Here is a 17,482-nt window from a genome sequence, read left to right as displayed (position 1 = left end):
TTAATAAGTTTACACTCAAGGGATGCACTTTAGGAAGACCTACAAACAACGTGTGTTCAAAGGGTATTCTTTTTTTTGAATTTCGACTTAATAAAATGATCCCTTTTTCTTTATAAACTTACAGTTTTTTTTTCAAAATTCCATTTAAAACCCCCTTATACAAGTAGATTTCTATAATTTTTTCTTAAAATCATGGTTAAAAAAACCCCTCCTAATGATTGCACGTAGTAGACTTACATATTTCTAAGTATCGTTCAAGAATGTTGATTTGATGTCCAATTGGGGCACTTTCCATCCATAGGGCTGCAAAGCATTAACAAATCTGATAGTGGTCATATGAGAAGTGGGGGAAAAGGTTTAACATAGTTAATACCTTTCTATTGAGTATACACTTTTTGCAAACAAGAAGTTTTACCTTGAACATGTCAATAGATTCATCATCCTTCCTATTAACTTTGTAAACCCAATTAGTACTAATTCCTTTCTTACCAAGAGGTAGATACACTAGATCCCAACTACCATTTTTCATTTGAATTTCATCCTGCATGGCTTTAACCCAATTTGGAACTTTTTGAGCCTCTTCAAAAGACTCAGGTTCATTAACATCATGTTGAGAACTACGGAATGAAACCTTAGCAATATCTATTGAAGAGATGGTTTTAGCACCGGATTTGGTTCTACTCTACAAAGGAGCAAGTAGTTTGCTGTCCTATAAGGTGCTTCTAACCCATTTAGGCATAAGCTTAGAATCATTGATTATCAATCTACTCTACAAAGGAGCAAGTAGTTTGCTATCCTACAAGGTGCTTCTAACCCATTTAGGCATAAGCTTAGAATCATTGATTATCGATCTTTCACAATTTACAACATCTTCTAGCTGATCAAAATTTGGTGCATCGGTTTCTTGAGAAAAAAAACTTGAAGAAGTAGTGGAAGCAAAAAAATATGAAGAAGAGGAAGAAACTAAATCTCTTCTCATGTAGTGCATGCTAGATATTTATGGTAGTACTACAATGAGGCCATGTATTGATGCTAATCGGAACTTCCATCCCATTGGGTTTTTTCCCATGGCCATCCAGTGTGAAAGTCTAACCTTAGGGTTAGCTAGTATATAAGCAACCACATTCATTGTTTATGATTGCAGCTCATTTTATACTTTTGCCTTGTACTAGCTTTGAGCACTTGCTCCCTTGCTACTAAGTTAACCATTCACTATCACACTCTACTCCCTTGTGTTCTTCTCATTAAGCATTGTGTGCATGCAAGTTCATCACCATTGTGAGCTAGCATTGGTATCAAGGTATAGACTTTAATATCTCAGCTTCTTCACCATCATTGAAGTTTTTCTTGGTGGAGCTTTGGATTCCTTGTAAGCTTCCATTGAAGCTTTCTTGCATGCTTGGAGCTTGACTCATCATCACAGGTAGTAGAAGGTGGCTTCTCTTCCTATAAGGCCAGCCTTCCACATCTTTGTCCATTGCATCCTCCATTACCTCTCTCTCTCTCTCTCTCTCTCTCTCTCTCTCTCTCTATGGCATGGTTTTAAAATTCGAACGTTGGATCTTCACCATTCTTAACATCATTTATGAAAATTTGGAGGCTAAACATCCGATAGATTGTAGCTATGAAATTAAAACATTGGATCTTTATCATCTATGAAAATTTGGAGGCTAAAAATCTAATAGATTGTAGATAGTAAGAATAAAAAAAGTACAAAAAACTACCCATATGACCTCATCCTACTTGAATTTTCAGAGTTGGGCTTAAATTAAGTCTCTTACACTAATAAGCTCGAAATTTAAAGCATAGAGATTTTGGAGCAAGGAGATGGTGATACCGGCAAAAAATAAAAGTTAAAATCATTAACATTAAAAAAGTGAAAGTAGAACCTAACATGACAAAAAGTGAACCCTAAGCATAAAAATACCAACTATTTACTAAGAGAAGAGGAGATGTTGAGAAGGAAGAAGAACAACCAAGGACCATGGGCTTAGAGATGAGCTTCGGCACAAGGTGAGAGCGTTAAACTTGCAAATAAGAAATAATTGATTGGGAAAAAGAAAACCATCAACCAATCCATGAATCTCTAATTGAATGCTCAATTTGAAACCTTAGAAAAAGACCATGTGAGCATCAAGACATGCATGCACACACACACACACACACACACACACAGAGAGAGAGAGAGAGAGAGAGAGAGAGAGAGAGAGAGAGAGAGGATAATGATTTCAACGAGGCATCCTATCTACACCCATGCGAAGCCTAGGGACATTGGCAATACATGTTGCTTGGCCATGCTTTTGGGTTAAAAACAAATGAGGGGGTTTTAAGCGCCTAGTGTTGTTAGGCATTGTCACTATGAGGTTCAAATTTAATATATGGGGGTAATTACTATTGATGCCAGCAAAGAATTCGGAGCGAGGCCCTAATAAAATATTGGGATGCCTCTTTGAGAGGCCTATCTATCACATGATTAGTCAAGTCAAAAAGCGACTGAGCCAAACTGAAAAATGAAATGGCAACTTTTGAATGGTTTGATTTGCTGAAAAGGTATGGTTAAGGATTATAGCCCCCAAAAATGTCAAATGTGTCCGGCCTCAAAACTTGGGATAGAACACTAGTCACTCTCCATAGCCTCGAAATGTGAAACCTCAGAAGACTTGGGTTTGTCCGTAGCAGTGTGAAAGCGGTTGTTTTGCTGCCCAGGGTCACTGCGGCATGGCAGCTGCTGCTGGTATCAAGCTTGGCATAGCTTGCGAAGCTCCTTCTAAACTGGATAAGACCAAAGAGAAGCTAGTAGTATCGTCTGAAGAAGAGCCCAAAAGACTAAGCTATCCAAAGGATGGTGGGTTTGCACTCACAAAGGAGAATTTGGACAAATCTGACCGCCAAAGCGTTGTTGATTTCTTGCAGAAATGCACAAGCCTTTCTCAGGGAAAGCGCATCCATGCCCATGCTCTCAGAATTGGTCTGGGAAAAGACACCTTTGTGGGTAATCTCCTATTGGGTATGTACGACAAGAACAATGCATTGGAAGAAGCTCGGTCGGTTTTCGACCGCATGCCATACCGCAACATCGTCACATGGAATTCCATGATTGGTGCATATTCCAAAAGACTGCTCCACCAAGAGGCTCTTCATGTCTTTCATCAAATGCACCAATTTGCCATGGATCCAGATAAGGTCACTTTCATCTCTTTGCTATGTGCATGTGCTGCCCCATCAGCCCTAACTCAGGGAAAGATCATACATGCCTACATTGTGGGTAGTGAATGCCATTCGGATGTCGTCTTAAACAATGCCTTGGTTAACATGTACGGCAAGTGTGGAGCCCTTGACATTGCTTGCGCTGTGTTCGACAACATTCATCAGAGGAGTATTGTTTCATGGAATTCCATGATTGCAAGATACAGTGATCATGGAAAGGGTAGAGAAGCTCTTGAAGTTTACAAAGAAATGAGGCAGCAAGGTGTGCAACCATGCAGGAACACATTCATCAGCATGCTCAGTGCATGCACCATTCTGATAGCTTTGACAGAGGGTAGGGCAATCCATGCTAGCATCATTGAGTGTGGATTTGAATCAGATGTGGTTGTGGGGACTGCTCTTATAAATTTATACAGCAAGTGTGGGTGTCTGTTGGATGCTCGGTTGGTTTTTGAGAAAGTGCGAGAGCATGATGTGGCATCGTGGACTGCTATAATTGCTGCTCATTCTCAGCAAGGAAAGGATGCTCTTCAACTATATCTAGAGATGCAGAAGCAAGGCATGAATCCGGATCAGATTTCATTCATGAGCATATTGGGTGCATGCGAAATTCCGGCTGCTCTGGAAGAGGGTAAGACTGTACATGCAGGAATTGTTGAAAAGGGCTTTCAGTTTAATAATGCCATTGGAAATGCCCTCCTCAATATGTATGGAAAGTGCGGGGCTCTGAAGGATGCATGCCTAGTCTTTGAGAAAATGCAACATCACGACATCATCTCATGGAATGCCTTGGTGGCTGCAAACTCACATTATGGAATGGTTGAGGAAGTCTATCAGTTGATTTGGGAAATGCAGCAGCGTGCTGTGAAACCTGATGAAATTACATTTGTTTGCATTCTTTCTGCATGCAGCCGTGCAGGCTTGTTGGAAGAGTCTGAGTATGCCTTTTACAGCATGATTGAGGAGCACAATATGATGCCTGAGATGGAACATTATAACTGCATGGTTGATCTTCTTGGACGGGCTGGTCATCTTGATGAGGCGGAGGATGTTATCCACAAAATGCCTTTTCAACCTGATATACAGGTATGGATAACTTTTCTTGGGGCCTGCAGCATGCATGGAGACTCACAACGAGGACAGAGAGCTGCAGAAAGTCTGGTGAATTTGAGTCCACATAATACAGCAGCACATGTACTTCTTTCAAACATTTATGCTACAAGTTGAAGTGGAAGGATATTGTCCTGACATGGGTAGCTGGCATACTCATGGGTTGGTGACATGATTGCTATACTATTAAGCAGATGGTTTCTTCAACATCAGCATAGTTCTGTGCTCTCAGGGACACTTGGGATGAGCAGTGACATACATGGAGCTCAGCAACGTCGCCTATGGTTGGAAAACCTTTATGATGCAAGTTGGCCATATGCTTTTGTACATGTCGCTAACATCTTCCCTGGACATCTGTTTGTGGGCAAAATGGATGGTATGGTACATTATCATCAGACTGGGCCAATGTGTATGGTTTGCATGCAGCTTATCATCAGACTGGGCCAATTTGTTAGATGATTGGCTTTATGTTAGACATCTGTTTGTGGGCGAAATGGATGGTATGGTATGCATGCAGCTTATTATCAGACTGGGCCAATTTGTTAGATGATTGGATTTATGGTAGCTGACTTTTGAACCTGCTCCTCCATTTCAGATCTGCTTAGTTTCCAAATGCTGCTTCACAAGAATGAGCTTGCCCCTCTACTTATTCTATGGCTCCTTGAAATGTGAATCGACTGTCTCAGGTGTGCTCCTTTCCCTCCCTTTTATCTTCTGAATGCCCCCCTACTATTTGGTTTTTTTCCCCACAGATTTTGTGTTATAAATCTATCTAACCCGGGCTAGTAGACTGATGTGTGGTTAGATGTTCTTGATTGTTAGTTAAGATTGTTACTAAGTGGAGCTGGTAGTAGGAAGTAATTATTAAATTGAGTTAGTTTTCAAGAAGATGGAGGATAAATAAGGATTAATCTTGCTAGCTCATTCAGCCAAAGATAGTTATAGAGTGCTGCTGTAAAAGCCGATGGTCCAGTGAATAATCAGTTACCTACATTTCAAGCCAAGTTTTGGTATTCTTGGTTTTATGGAGTTGTTAAAAGAAAAATCCTTCTTGGCTCATGTAAATCACACAGCTCTGACAGTCTTTGTTCTTTGTTTTTTGGTCTTCAGTGATTCGGAGCAAGACTAGGTTCCTGAGATTAGTCTGTTGTGAGCAAAGCCCTACCTAGGAAGGCTCAGTATGGTATGGGCTGCATGAGATTGCTGCCTCATGAGTTTATTCTACGTTTGTGACCTATTTCTCAAGAGTGAGCTTGGAGTCCCAGATCTATAGCTCTTGGTTGGGAGGTGATTTAGAGACTATCCCCTGCCAGTTCACATATTGGATTAATTTTTCTATACTAGTAGCGGAAGATGTTCTATTTGTTGTATCCGGCTGGGAGTACCGGGGATTAGCAGTGAACTTATTGAGAGGATTAATAATCCCATAAAGCAGTGGGGCTATTAATTTGGGCTCTATATAAGTGAACCGAGTTGCCTATGATGAGTGGCATGCTTTTTGTGTGCAGTCTGGGAAGGATGATCTAGCTTATGAAGCAGGTCATGGATTGCCAAACCTTGTAGGTGGCTATCATACGTGGTATGGGATGAGTACGGTGGTTTAAGGACAAGGTGGTCTAGGGATCTGAGAGCCTTGTGCTTGGGCACATACGTTCAATTCTCCATGTGCTTCGGGGTGGTCCAGAGCTGTTGGGCCTATGGTTGGGAAGGTAACATGTTGCCTGCTGATCTTTGAGGTCTCCAGGTAATCTCTAACTGTCTGGTGGCAGTTGTTGTGTGCTTTTTTTGCAGATTAAGGTCAAAGGTTGCAACAGCTGCGAGTAATCAATCAATTATGTTTGACATTGATGTGTTCTGTAATACGAAAGTGTTTGTTCCTGGAATAGATAATGTATGAAAAAAGATTTTGTATGGGACATCCTAAGATGCGAATAGAGATCATTCCTTTGGCCAAATATGGGAATGGAAGTTGAACGTTAATCTCAACATTGCCAGCAATGCAAGGTCAATAAAACTGAATGATTGGCTGGATTGCTACATCCATTGGAGATTTGTGTGGTAGCTGGCCTAATCTATCTAGGTAGTCATGGGTCGACTCACCAAGATGGAGACCTTTATAATGGTAAAGGTTATGGACAAAGCCCCACTATTGGCTGAGATCTTTGTGGGATGACTCTTTAAGTTGTATAGTTTGCCTAAATATATTATTAGTGACTGTGATGGGAGGTTCTTTCTTGAGGCATTTTTGTAGAGTTGTTCTGGTGATCATCTAGAAATGGATAAGTACACCGAGGGAACTAATCAAACCACCATGGAGACTATTGTTTTCTTATCATTGTACCCAATTCATTTCCTTTTATTTATTATTGAATTGGGTTAGTCTTGCTTCCAAATAAATCGCTTAACAAACAAAGAGATGGGAGGAAGCAAAGTGGATGGGTAGAGAAAAGTGTAGGCACTATCTGGAAGATCTCGGTGAGGCAGTTTGGTTGAGAAGAAAAGGCACAATAAGTGTGGGATGGGGTGGGAGGGGGTTGAGAATGTGTTGAATGGGCAGGGTGCTACATATGCATGGGCTCAATTGCAACTGTGACAGAGACAAGAGGGACAGAAGCTCATATGTCATTGAGTTCAGGCCTCCACCCGGGCTAAGGTTGTGCCTCATCTTCTTAGATTCAAAGTCTCTCTTTCAAGGCACTTGGGTTGTGACCGGTCCCCCTAAGGTCTTCCTCCTGCAGCTGTCTCATAAGACAAGTTGGACTCCCAAGGATTCTGCCCCCAAAATCCCTTCCCCTTCTTCTAAAATCTTAGAGCTTAAGATGTAATATGCACAATATTTTACCCTTTTAATGCCCTCACCTCTAATTGGTTGCATCTAAGTTGGTCTGCACAAAAATTATCAAGTGAATAACATGGTTTTTGCCCCAAATCAAAAGTTTGAATGTAAACAATATATGTTTGACAGATGGTGGGTCATCTAATGTGTAGAAATACATGTGATTACCTATAATACAACGAACAAAAAAGTGCATTTTTTCAAACCTGCTGCAGGTTAACATGAACACGAATTGTGTTTATTTTTCAAATGTCTTGACCTTAATTCTGTAGATTAGGGTGTTACTGATAAAGCCAGAGATTTCAGTGGCCCTTGGACAAGCAAGAAGGCCCATAGCGAAATCCACAGCCAGAAAAAAATTCAAAGCATGGGGGCTATGTATCTGTAAATGGCCTTAGAGCTATGAACAATCAAGTATAAAATCCACAAAACTTTACAGGCAGCAAAACTTGGTGACGGTTTGAGGGGATAATGTAATCATAAGGCCCAACTTGCAGCTGACATGGTCTGCTTGATTCGCATATGCTGGAAAGGTTCTTGACAGGGCTTCGAGGTGGACATTATTTGGAAAAAATCAAACAATCATTTGACACTCTGAGCCGCATTCTGCATCATCTGTGAGACCATGTTATCTCAATCTCGAGCACTCTTGGTGTTCCATCCCGATTTTTATCAGGTTGCAAGGTGTAGTTTCCAGTTATTGTACCCAGGGCAATAACTCTGTCCACCTGAATTGTCACTTTTCCTAACGTTGCCTGCCAATTCATGTCAGATTGTGAAAATTAGTTCAAGGAAGTTGGTTTCAATCTTTATACATATATACCAACTATGGTATACTTAAAATCTTCGTTTACCTTGCTGAAGGTACCCTTGTTTTTGCAATCAATTTGGACTTTCTGGCCTTTGGGAGCAGTGTCAAAAGGCCAGGCAAAACCTTGATTCCACTCTGGGGAAATGCTGTGGGATACAACCTGCAATCACATTGATATATAGTCAATTCTACAAATTTGTTTGGAAAATTTGTGTTGGGCTTTAGCCTCAGTGTTTACATTGGTTTTGCTTTTCTGGGGGGGGGCGGGGCGGGGAGAGAGAGAGAGAGAGAGAGAGAGAGAGAGAGAGAGAGAGAATAAAAGTATTTAATCATCTTAAAAAGGACCACAAGGGTCTATGAGACCAAGGTAATGTAAGTGAAACATGCAGTGGCATGCTGGAAGCTATACTTGCTGATACGAGAGAGAGAGAGAGAGAGAGAGAGAGAGAGAGAGAGAGAAAGTCATATTAACGTCCATGGAATGCCTTGGAGAGAGAGAGAGAGAGAGAGAGAGAGAGAGAGAGAGAGAGAGAGAGAACCTTCGTTTCTTTGGCTGGACCATTTCCCAGTGTTAACTTGCAGAATGCATTGGTGCCTCCGATTTTCTGCTTTAGATTCTTTCCCTGCTTGATTGTCACTACTAAGCTCCCAGGCAAGCATAACAACAAGCTGCTTGCTCTCTCATGAAACCTGGCTGTGCCTGATTTGATTAGTCCCTGCAGGGCAGGAATAGCCTCTGCCATTGCCATAGCCTGGGATTTAGCCACTTCTCTTGTGCTTCCTGGCCATGCTTGTCTCAGCAGACATAAAATCTCAAGAGCTCCATCTTGAACTCCCTCAGAACCCTCCCTCAAGGCTGTGTTGAGCTGTGGGATACAAAGTGTTGCCGTGTCTGCCGCACACAACTTGGGAAAATTCGTAAACAGCACAGCTAAAGCTTTTATGATTTCTCCATTGATAGACGAGCCATGGCTTAAATCATTTTGCAAAGCAACTGGGGGAGAACCAAGCAAATCAGCAAATCAACAGCTCTTAACAATAATGTTATCTTTCTAGGCAGGAGATAATACATCACACACGATCACCAACATACCAATAATCTTATGTTTTAAAAGAGATTCAGAGCTTCATGTGGCTATGCATGAGTTTCTTACCTGAAAGTGCCCTGATCATTTCTGTCGAAGCGTGCTCTTGGATGGTCTGATTGGAGAACAGAAGCTTTGTCAATGTTGCCGCTTGCCCTGCTGTTTCTTTGTTGCTTGAGCAAAGGAGGTTACGAACAAGGTCAACTGCTCCAGCTTCTGCCAAAGCACGCCTATTTGCCCGGCCATTTGTCATCACATTTTGCAAAGCGCTTAGTGCAACTGTTTTGATGTCCTCTGGTGGGTGACCTTCAAGGATGCTGATGAGGGCTTGACAAGCAAGCGCCACATCCGATGATGATGGTGAGAGTCCGGCCTGTTGGAAAAGGTCACCGATTGCAAGCGCTGACAAAAGCCGGGCACGCCGATTCTCTGTGTCCGGATCAAGTAAGTAGTTGGCAAGAGGAGCAACTACAGCATAGGTTGTTTTCATGCTTCTCACCTTTCTATCATTCAATAGAGCTTCCAGCACTTGTGCTGTTGCTTCTTCACATTGATGGCATCTCAATAGCTCCACCAGTGCATCTATGGCTCCACTTTTTGCGAATGCCTCTGCATATGCTGCATTCTCTCTCTCCAAGGCAAGCATCCCCTGAAGAGCAACTAAAATGGTAGCTTCATTGTCGGATTGCAGCATTCTTACAAAGGCTTCAACCGGCACTTGCCAGTAGTACATTGAGCTGTTTTGCAGAATATTACTCACTACTGAAGAAGCTGATTCCCAGAGCTCATGAGGTGGGAGAGGATCAAGCTGCATGATTACCTTTGAAACCTCCACAATCCCGCCTGCTTCTGCCACCTCTTGGGGCAACACATTGGAAGCAGTCTCCAAAGCAAAAACTGCTTTCTGTATCCCTGCGGCTGCCAGATGGACAAGTGACACGACAACTTTTTTTGTGATCATACTTTGCTCAAGCCGTCTTTCCACAAGAAGGTGAGAGAACAATTCTGATGCTAGCTGCTGCACTGGCTGTGAAGGTGAATCTAACAACGAGATAAGGTTTTTGATAGGTTGGCTTGGGCTCAGCTTGTAGCTTGCAAGCTGCTGAGAATTTCCAAGAATGTTGATGAGAACCTGCATTGTGCTGTATTGTCCAGCAATGCTTAAGCCTGGGCGTGACAAAACCGACAAGAGGAGTTCTACTATGCCTGAGGCTGGAAGTTCTTCAGGAATACTGCTGGCATGTGTCAAAATCTGGAGCAGCTCTGCAGCTGAAGCGCAAGCAAAATCTGACAAAGAAGGCAAAATACGAAGGACTTTCTTTATCACCCCAAAATTCTCCATCTCAAGCAAACACTGATTGCGATTTTTTCCTAGTTTTATAAGTGAACTGAGAGCAACACCATACAGTGAGTGATCTTCATCTACAAGCATTGCTACAAGTATCTTTACTGCACCATGTGTGATGGCAACTTCTGCTATAGAAGCACTGTCAAGTAGATTGTTCAAAGCATGGAGAACAGCCAACCATGTGGATCTGGCAGTTTGATCTCCAGCAAGCATTACAAGTGGCTCAACACAATATGCAGCTGCAGGATTAGCCCGAACACGTGAGTAACCAAACAAGACGTAGCACAGACCGGCAGCTTCCTCTTTGAGCTCCAAAGAGCAATCGGCCCACAAGGTTTTGCACAGAAACTCCAAGCATCTTGACTCAGGATCTGCAATAATCATTGCCTTGGGCTGGTTATCGATGGACAATGTGGACAGTGCTTTGAGGGCTACTTTTTGCTCTTTCTCTGAGCCTGTACGCAGCATTTCCATCAATGGCGGAATAGCTTGCCTAGCAGCATCGTTGTTTTTTATATGATCTGCCACAAATAGTTCTTGAAGGGCCCTGCTTGCACTGTACCTCGCACCCTTTCCTCCAAGGCGCAGAAGCGCAACAAGCTGCTCCAAAGCCCCAATAGCCGATTTATGACACCTTAGTTCAGCACTACTGAACAGGATTCTGAGGAAATCTGCAGTACATTCTTCCATGTTATCTTGAGGTCCTAATGAGAGATACCGGGTTAGTGCCTCTAAAACCCCAGCTTCTGCCATTGCTAACTTGTTTGCATGACTCTCCATGGCAAGCAATGCCAACAGCCCTTCGGCAAAGAGAGGAGCACTCGGTCTGTCTGCACTGGGTGTTAATAGTTCAATTAAAGCTGGAATCACCTTTCTTGCAGTAGAACCCATTTTAACGTCATTTGTTCTGAACAGATGCTCTAAAGCTGTTTGTGCAGGATTTGGCACCAGCGAGAACTCATTTGCTAGGTCTAGAAAGTTAGGATTATCTGAATCCACACTTCCAAGAAGAGAAATCAGACCCACTGGAGCTCCTGAGTTAGCCACAGCAAGGATAGTGCTACGGTCACCAGTGAACACAAGGCTTGCTATAGCTTGACCAGCAAAGTACCTTTCTGCAGATTCCTCTGACTTCAGTAAAACTGCAAGCACAGGTATGGTACGGTTGACTTCTGGCAAGCGTAAGACATCTTTGTCTTGAAAAAGAGTGGCCAAAAGAAGGGCGCCCACCCATTTGCTACCATTTTCTTCCATGCTATCCTGTGAAAAGGACAAGCAAATTCTTAGAGCTGTCTAAACAAGATACAATTAATTATCATAGAATGGCTAGCATACAAAGGTTATATGCATGATGGCATAAAAAGTACCTGTGATGTGTAAGTGTAGCATCCCAGTTCTCTGATGATAGCTTCGATGGCACCAGCCTCCGTTATGACACACTTTGTATCATTGTCATAAGAAGCTATTATAGAGAGCAACCATAGAGCAACTGTCTTGCCAAGCTCTCCAGAATGGTCAGTCTCCAAGGCGCTGTCTGGTTTGGTAGTTTCAGTCTGAGGACTCTGCACCTTATGTATTGGGTTGATGAAGTCAGCACGATCCAGTCCATCATTCCTGCAATCATCTGGCAAGAAAGTGTCTATTTCGAGCATTTTGACCAATGACTGGATTAGGTCAACCAAACAGTTCGCCTCCATAAGTGCACTCATTGTGTGCTGACGATGCTCCTTAGCCGTGCATATAAGGAGGGAAGTTGCCCCAATCTGCACCTCTATGCTTGGAGCTGCCATTACTCTTTTTGCAAGTGCGGAAATACACCTTGGGGTACCTGCAATCTTATCTCCCAACACTACTGGCTGGTCCTTACATAGTCTGGAAAGAACTTGTGTTACCTTGTTTTGAACTGAAGGTTGGCCCATGGCCAAACAGTCAATAAGCGGAGCGATGGTTTGTGGAGCCTTAATGAGGGCTGACCATAAAGGCTGGTTGGAAACCCCCGTCTTGTTGAATTTAGCTAGTAAAACAAGGGCTTCTAGTGCTTCCTCTGTTGCATTATCCTCTAAACTGGTGGTGCCAAGGAGGGCCATCAGTGCAAGGACTGTACCAAAATGTTGAACTTTTTCAGCCAGAACGTCATCGATAGACTGTGACTGCAGTATTCTTGAAAGTGCCCTGGCTGCTTGTGCTCTCCCTTCCAATGTACCCTCTCGCAAGACCCGAGTCAATGGCTGAATGATGTCTCTGGCCGCTGCCTTTTTTGAGATCTCTGTATCCCAAAGTAGATTTGCCAGTGCTGATATGGCTTGCTCGAGCACTTCTATCTTGCTGGATTTACACAGCTTGACAAGTGGGGCCATTGTTTTTGGTGCAGCTTCTGCTACCTCAGGATTCTCTTCTATCGAATCATAGAGAGCTGCAAGACATTGAGCTGCATGCATAGCAACCTGCTCGTTTCTGACAATCAGTATCTTGTGCAAGGGTGTTATGACTTCAGCGATAGTGGGACTCTGACACAGGTCTTTTCTATCTTTAAGAAGCTTGGCGAAGACCAAAGCAGCTTGTTGCTGTGCCTCCTCTTTGAAAGAAGCCAGCATTCGGATCAGAGCTTGGAAGGATTCGTTTGCTGGTGAACCCTCGAACAGTATGTCAGCCAGTGGGGAGACTGACAGAAAATGCCCTAAAGTGTCTGAGACATACAGCTTTGACTCTGGAGTGTCCCCAGCTAGCATGGCATTCAGCTGGCTGATGGTAGTTGCATCAGATTTGCTTACCAGATGCTTCAAAGTTCTTGCAGCGATTTCCTGCCCTTTCAAGCTGGCATTGCGTAGCAGCCACAAGAGAGCGGGCACAGCCCCGGCTTTCTCAACACATGACCGTATATCTTCACTGTGGTTGCATAAATTCCCGAGAATAATGGCAGAATCCTCCTTTGCTTTGATTGAGCCAGCTCCTAGTATCTGGACTAGAGGAGGTATGCCCCCAGCAGCTGTTATGGCCCACTTGCTCTCACTATTTTCTTGAGATATGATGGATAGCAAAGAAACTGCACAATCCTGCTGCTCTTCAGTTGAAACTCCCAGCAAGGAAATGAGAAGCTGGACACCCTGCCGTTGCTCAACTGCATGCCATAGATCAGTATCTGTGCTACAAAGCTTTATGAGCGACTTGAGAAACTCTGCTTGAACATCATAAGATGTCATGGTTATCAAACCGACGAGCATTCTCTTCTCTTCCGAGTACATTATGTAGCTAGCCAAGTACTTGTTTCCATACAAGCTAGCCAAAGCTTCAATTGCCCTTTCTTGAATTAATCCTGACCCATGCAGCTTGATTTGCCCTACCAGGATTTGTTCCATTGCCAGTGGGTCCATTGATGATGATGATATGGATTCCTCTTTTTCATTAAAAACCATGAGAGCAGAGGCAAGTGCACCGAGGGTATCAGTGATTTGAAGATCTGATTTTCTCATCTCAATGCTCTCCGCCATCCCATGTATGATTGAATGTAAACCACCTGAAATGTTTGCTAATGCACCCATGGCATTCTCCTGAAGAGATTGTGCAACCTCACCACCCATAGCCTCCTTGCAAGGTGCCACAGTAGCACCAATCAGCACATGGATACCGTTTGAATTGATGATTAGCCTTCTAGATTCTCTACTCACATGGGAAAGGGCTTTTAAAGCTCCCGCTGCCTCGGCTCGCACACTGAAATCATTTCCTGGGGAGATCAATCTAAGGAGCCGATCAACACACCCTGATTGCATAACCTTGGCACAACTAGACTCTTCTGCCATCATCATCTTTGCAAGAAGGTAGCAAGAGTGGCATTGAGCCTCTGAGCTACCCGAAAAGACCAGTTTTAGCAGAATGTCAAAACCTCCCGCTTGCATTGTGGCTTCCCAGAACCCTTCAGTATCTCTGCTTAAGTTTCTGAGTGTCCCAGTAAGAATTCCATCAAGTGGTTTTGCTATCTTGTGTGTTGGCCTGAGTTGCTCCCACAAATAGGGGACTGTACCCTCTGTGGAGAAGATCTTTGGACCCACCTTATCCCCGTCACTGGCTTTGGATACCGTGTACAGTACTCGGGCTGCTGCTATCTGTGATTCTAGAGGGCCAGATTTCAACAAAGCAAGTAAAGGGGGAATGGATCCACCTAGCAAGACTTTGATCCTTGTTTCCTCTTCTCTACTGAGAATCTCAATGATCATAGCAGCAATGTTTTTGGTGGTGGTAAAGCCAGACCTGAGAATGGTGACCAGCACCGGGATGGATTGTGGATGGCAACCGACTGCAGTCCTAGCATCCTCACTAGTGCTCATGAGGTCAAAGAGTCTTCTTAAAAGAGATTCTCGCTGCTGAGGTGTCGAGGTGTTCATCCGTAGTTGCTCTATGCATTGCGCAACAGTTGCCCAAGCACCATCTAAGTTATCCATACTTGAGTGGCTGCTGAAACTGCAAAGGTCAATTTATTGTGAAGGGTAAGCTTCATGTCTTGTTTAGATAAAGAAGGGCTTTACAATGACAGCATCAAAGCTTCATGTCTTGTTTAGGGTAAACTTCATGTCTTGTTTAGATAAAGAAGGGCTTTACAATGACAGCATCAAAACCCTTCTTCAAGAAGAAACCTTGAAGTATCTTAAAATATTTAAGGAACATAAAAGTGAAAATTAGGGCAAGTAGTCATCCCATGGTAATGCATGCATTCCATGGGGGTGTCGTTGAAAAAAAATGCATGATTCCACTGGAGTGCACTGGAGATGGTTTTTTTAATTAGGTCTACTTATACTTTTGCAAGTGGTAATGTTTTAAATAGCTTCTTACCTGAGTGACTCACAGTAGGGCTGATAAGTAGCTTCTAATCTACCAAGTCTTACAAGTGGTCTACTTAAAACATACGAAGCAGTAATCTTTTTTAATATCTTCTAATCTAATTGACTTACAGGGTAGGGCTGTTAATACTCATTTTATGTATGTATATTTATGGAAGATGATATTTATATTCAGACAAACATGTAAAATAGACCTATTTTATAATAAAAAAATTTCCACATACAAGTGATATTGGGGGTTTTCCTAGAAGCCATGCCCCTAGGATGCATCCACTGCTGCATTGATTCGATTGGGTTTTTGGGCACATAATTCACTAGCAGCATACTGAAAGCATAGTATTGAAATCTAGTCCGGTCAAGTTTGTACATGAAGGGACAAGCACAGTAGAGCAGCTATGTACTTAGACCACCATCAGCAGGTATAAACTTTTTTTTAATGAGAGATGATATACAACCACAGCCCCTTGAACTAAAAGCGATCAACTTAACATGCTTGCAAGAGTAAAACTACAGACCATGGAGCATTCAGCACTACACTACACATCTGTGGGCTAGAAGTGGTCAACTTAACATGCTTGCAAGAGTGACACCATGGAAGATGGAGCATATGAGTCAATTGAGTTAGTATATTTCTGTCATTAACCGAGATTACCCCATTAATACCTGCTAATGTCATTTTATTTTGTGAAGATGCTTGAAATAGTTTGACAGAAATCTTGCAGGCTAGCGTTTTTATTAATGTATGTTGTTTTGGCAAGCAGGCAAACGTGCAACAAGATTCAAGGATGCAAGAAATAATGGCGTACCTTGGATTAGAGTGAAGAAATGGTTTCAATCACGCCTTGGTTGCGTTACATTAGGCAACAGACCGAAGAAAATGAGTCTTTTTTGTGTAGAGAGATGAATAATTTAAGAGCGATTAGCAATAACCAAGCGCTAATCAGCTCTCCTAATCGCGGGCTATGGGATCTGTGTGAGCTTGGGCTGAACAACGTTGTTGGCTTGTAGTAGAAAAGCGGGAGGATTTAGAGCTTGCAAAGGAAGTGAAGAATAAAAATGAGAGCTTTGTCTGGTGGAGATGGTGGTTGCTTTGCCCAGTTGGTGTTTACAGTTGGGGAGGGCATGTCATAGGGCCAGGACCATGGAGACTACCCACTTGCAACCGACAGTTGATTACGTCTCAATTACCACTAATGAACCCACAATTACCAACAACGAACCCACGCTTGCCTTTAATCACACCACAATTCTCACTAATCAACACACAAACACCACTAATCAATCCACAGTGAATCCTAATCAGCCCACAATGCACTCTACGCAACCCACCCTCACCAATTACCGACCCTCAATGGACCCAAAATAAGCTCACAATGCACACTAATCGAACCTCGATGGACCCGAATGCACACTAATCAGCCCATTATGTACACTGATGAACCCACAATTGACTCGAATGCACCCCCCGATGATCACGTGTCACCACTAATCACCCCATTTTGGGGCTAATCAGGCTGGTTTTCTACAGTCTTGATTGTTTAAACCCCACCCAAAGTATAGTTTTGTAGGGCCTTCAATAAAGACAAGCTACTGGCAACCCGCGATTGTTTGCATCTTAATTAACACTAATCAACACAGTAACCCGTTAATTAACACTAATCAACACAGTAACCCATTGTGTGGCTTAATTCAGCTAGTTTTGTATGTGGTTTACACTTTAATATGATTTATTCGGGCCAATCCAATCGACAAATTTGTAGGGCCTTAATGACGACTATTCCACCACACCAACCTGCACTAGTTATTTCCCTCTTCCTAATCAACCATCATTAGCCTCTGATCATGCAAGCCAATATAATACATTAGCTCTAATCAAGCGGGCTTTTCTCGTAATTTAATTTTAATTTCCCACATCAGCCAAGCAAAGAATAAATTTGGGGGTTGTTTTCATCGGTCTGCAGCTGGATGTTTTCAGTCGCTGATCAATCGTCATATGGTTGTTAACTAGTTGTTAAAAGAGATGGACACGCATTACTTGCCATTTCTAATCTCCTAACCATACCATAGAAACATTTTTTTTCTTGATTACAAGAGCTGATGTTCATAATTAATGTTTTTTTTGGCTGATTTTTTCCCCTATTGGTATTGTTATTTTTACTTCTAATATATTGTTAAGTTTTTTTCCTTCCTAAGTTCATGTGGGAGAGTGCCCCCCCCCCCCCCCCCCCCCCCCTCGCCCCCAAAACCCCACTT

The 17,482-nt window shown here is 42.8% G+C and overlaps 2 protein-coding genes across 2 annotated transcripts; one reads left to right on the top strand and one right to left on the bottom strand.

Annotated features, from left to right (window-relative positions):
* The first annotated feature begins 2,630 nt into the window (after window positions 1-2,630).
* Window positions 2,631-8,169, top strand: LOC147634851 (pentatricopeptide repeat-containing protein At2g33680-like). The gene is made up of 2 exons (XM_086804038.1): window positions 2,631-5,003; window positions 7,369-8,169. Exon 1 carries the CDS (start codon window positions 2,719-2,721, stop codon window positions 4,432-4,434), a length of 1,716 nt encoding a protein of 571 aa, XP_086660164.1. The 5' UTR covers window positions 2,631-2,718; the 3' UTR covers window positions 4,435-5,003; window positions 7,369-8,169.
* Window positions 7,234-16,625, bottom strand: LOC147634850 (protein CELLULOSE SYNTHASE INTERACTIVE 1-like). The gene is made up of 6 exons (XM_086804037.1): window positions 16,036-16,625; window positions 11,765-14,852; window positions 9,119-11,657; window positions 8,504-8,958; window positions 8,008-8,124; window positions 7,234-7,908 (listed from the first exon to the last, which is right to left on the bottom strand). The coding sequence occupies exons 2-6, from the start codon at window positions 14,831-14,833 to the stop codon at window positions 7,765-7,767; spliced, it is 6,324 nt and encodes a 2,107-aa protein (XP_086660163.1). The 5' UTR covers window positions 14,834-14,852; window positions 16,036-16,625; the 3' UTR covers window positions 7,234-7,764.
* Between the last annotated feature and the right edge of the window lie 857 nt (window positions 16,626-17,482).

This window comes from Cibotium barometz, chromosome 10 (assembly GCF_041138505.1).
Source record: "Cibotium barometz isolate CiBa-2024 chromosome 10, ASM4113850v1, whole genome shotgun sequence".
Lineage (NCBI taxonomy): Eukaryota > Viridiplantae > Streptophyta > Polypodiopsida > Cyatheales > Cibotiaceae > Cibotium > Cibotium barometz.
This window is presented reverse-complemented; position numbering and strand designations above follow the sequence as displayed.

Coding starts and splice junctions, on each gene's coding strand:
- LOC147634851 (XM_086804038.1), top strand. CDS start 2,719: ATGGCAGCTGCTGCTGGTATCAAGCTTGGCATAGCTTGCGAAGCTCCT.
- LOC147634850 (XM_086804037.1), bottom strand. CDS start 14,833: ATGGATAACTTAGATGGTGCTTGGGCAACTGTTGCGCAATGCATAGAG. Junction 11,658..11,764: donor GCTACACTTACACATCACAG/GTACTTTTTATG, acceptor TCCTTTTCACAG/GATAGCATGGAAGAAAATGG. Junction 8,959..9,118: donor AATGATCAGGGCACTTTCAG/GTAAGAAACTCA, acceptor GTTCTCCCCCAG/TTGCTTTGCAAAATGATTTA.